Source organism: Rhipicephalus sanguineus, chromosome 2 (genome assembly GCF_013339695.2).
Source record: "Rhipicephalus sanguineus isolate Rsan-2018 chromosome 2, BIME_Rsan_1.4, whole genome shotgun sequence".
In the NCBI taxonomy this organism is placed as follows: Eukaryota; Metazoa; Arthropoda; class Arachnida; order Ixodida; family Ixodidae; genus Rhipicephalus; species Rhipicephalus sanguineus.
The window spans coordinates 170,782,256-170,784,556 of record NC_051177.1 but is presented as its reverse complement, the minus strand read 5'-3'; the positions used below and the strand labels follow the sequence as shown (position 1 = coordinate 170,784,556).

Here is a 2,301-nt window from a genome sequence, read left to right as displayed (position 1 = left end):
CTCTCGAAGTGGTAAGGCAAAGTAATTCGCCATTGTTGTGGCCTCCGCGACTAGCACTTGCAACGCGTTTACGCGTCCGTCCCATTCGGCGCGTTTTCAAAAGAACTTGAATTGTGTCAATGCCTTAACACACCGCGAGGTGGCGACCTTTGCCCAAGCGTCGTAAAAGTGTCAGCGTCGGCGTCTCTCATAGCAACACGCTAATCCACACCAAACATGGCTCTGCGACGCGCGCCTGCCTCACCATAGCTGTAACGCTGCGTTCCCCGCTCACGCGCTCGCCCCGAGAAAAATCGCGGCCGGGCTACCGGGGCGGCGCGACGCGCTTTGCGTTTCCCTCTAGTGCAGCCGTGGTGTTCAATCACATTTTAACATGCCGCGGGATGGCGACCAAGTTCTGCGTCCAATATGCGACGCTCTTCTGGCTATCACACCTCGTTCTCTGATTACGCTTTAACCGTTAACTAGCGACCACAAGGGTTTGTTTAATCATTTAACATGGGCGTTAGTCGTCGGGATGGAGATGTACCACCAAGCATCAACGTGGGTGCATCAACGTTAAGCGGTGCTATAGGTACCGTCCACTGACCAGAGGGAGCTGCGTTGCTCGCACTGGCCTGTCCCAAGTTCGCTGACATTGGCCGTTAGGGGCACGCAGAAAACAGACGCGTGCACGCGTCCCCCCTGTAGCCCGGTTACAATCGGTCTACTCTTGCAGGGAGGGAGACGCGCGCATCGCGTTCTATTTTAACTGACCCCGCCTCAATATTGCTGTTTTTATCCGCCAGGCTGTGCGTCCTGGTGCTGCCGTCACATTGGAAAACTCGACTGCACGGTGCCTTAACTGCCATACATCAATATACATTGTGCAAACTCTCTCATATCAATGTACAGTAAACATTCAGTTACTTCTGTAAGGGCACGCTTTACTTTCGTGTTATTCCGATTCCATTTTTGAATCGACCGGTCCACCGTAAACGTTCTCTACAGAGAATTTTGCAAGGCAGTGATAAGCCAACTTGAAAGGGAGTGGCTCCACATGATACGGCAAGAAGACATGAAGGAACACCTCAGGGAGTTCTTCGCCTTCAGCGGCTTTCCTCAGGGCATAGGCGCTCTTGACGGATGCCACTTTTGTGCCTCCCCACCTAAGGAGCATGCAGTGGATTATTACAACTACAAAGGAGGGTAAGCACCAGATGTTTTTTGGTTTAAAAGCTTTTGATCAGCTCAGCTTCGGTCTTGTGCTCTATATTTGGAAGAATACTTAACTTCAAGTGGTCGTGCTATTGTTTGTAGCCCGAAAGTCGCGGATGCTTCTCATCAGTTTATGCATGCAATAAAAGTTTTCCTTATGTTTGTAATTGAAACATGCGATTGAGCTTTACTCTTGGTTGCTATTCACGTTTCGCAGTCAGGAAGTTTCAGAGAGTAATTCACTAACGTGGAATATGTTTTGTTAGGATGACGCAAAATTACTGTTCTTTATTAGCGTGGAACTCATTGTTACCTGAACAAGTGCAGATGCTAGCATCACTTTTTTAGAGAGTTACTTTGCATGAGACTGTAGTGCAAGTGTGGCATGAAAACTGGCATTAATGCTCATCTTCTTTGCAGGTACAGCATCGTACTACTCGCAGTAGTTGACCACATGTACCGTTTTCGGTACATAAATGTTGGAGCCCTTGGCAGGTGCCACGACGCCAGCGTTTATGCAAGATCAAGGCTGTCTGGTATGGTGGACGGTGGATACTTCCAATTGCCTGTGGCTGTGATCGAGGGCGTCGAGGTGCAGCCAATAATCCTCTGCGACCAGGCTTTCCCACTCACCACAAACTTACTCAAACCATTCCCTAACGCCTCGCCGAACAAAGAGGAAGCATCCTTCAATTACAACCTATGAAGGACAAGACGCATCGTGGAAAATGCATTCGGAAGGTTGAAGGCCTGCTTTAGGTTTGTGATGAAAAGAATGGAATGTACCTTCGTAAATGCAAAGCTCGCTATCAGGACATCATTTACTTTACATAACATATGTGAGGGCTTTAGGGACAGCGCGGAACGAGAGTGGGAACAAGAGGCCTCTGCCTTCGATGCTCTTTACGAGCAGCCATCGAACTCTACCACTACATCCAGTGGTGCAGGTGATGTAGTTAAATATGCTCTTGCGCAGTACTCCTGGAAATTGGACCAGAATCCGTAAATCTTAGGCGTGAAAGTACATAAAGCTGTGGAGTCTTTACAGGCGTTAGCTAGAGAATTTGTATTTCAGGCATTACTTTGCGATGTAACGCCCCCATG

General features: G+C 48.7%; 1 protein-coding gene across 1 annotated transcript; it reads left to right on the top strand.

Moving 5' to 3' along the window:
• The first annotated feature begins 1,039 nt into the window (after positions 1-1,039).
• Positions 1,040-1,903, top strand: LOC119382032 (uncharacterized). Its single transcript, XM_037649772.1, has 2 exons — positions 1,040-1,188; positions 1,618-1,903. Exons 1-2 carry the CDS (start codon positions 1,040-1,042, stop codon positions 1,901-1,903), a joined length of 435 nt encoding a protein of 144 aa, XP_037505700.1.
• Positions 1,904-2,301: the final 398 nt, after the last annotated feature.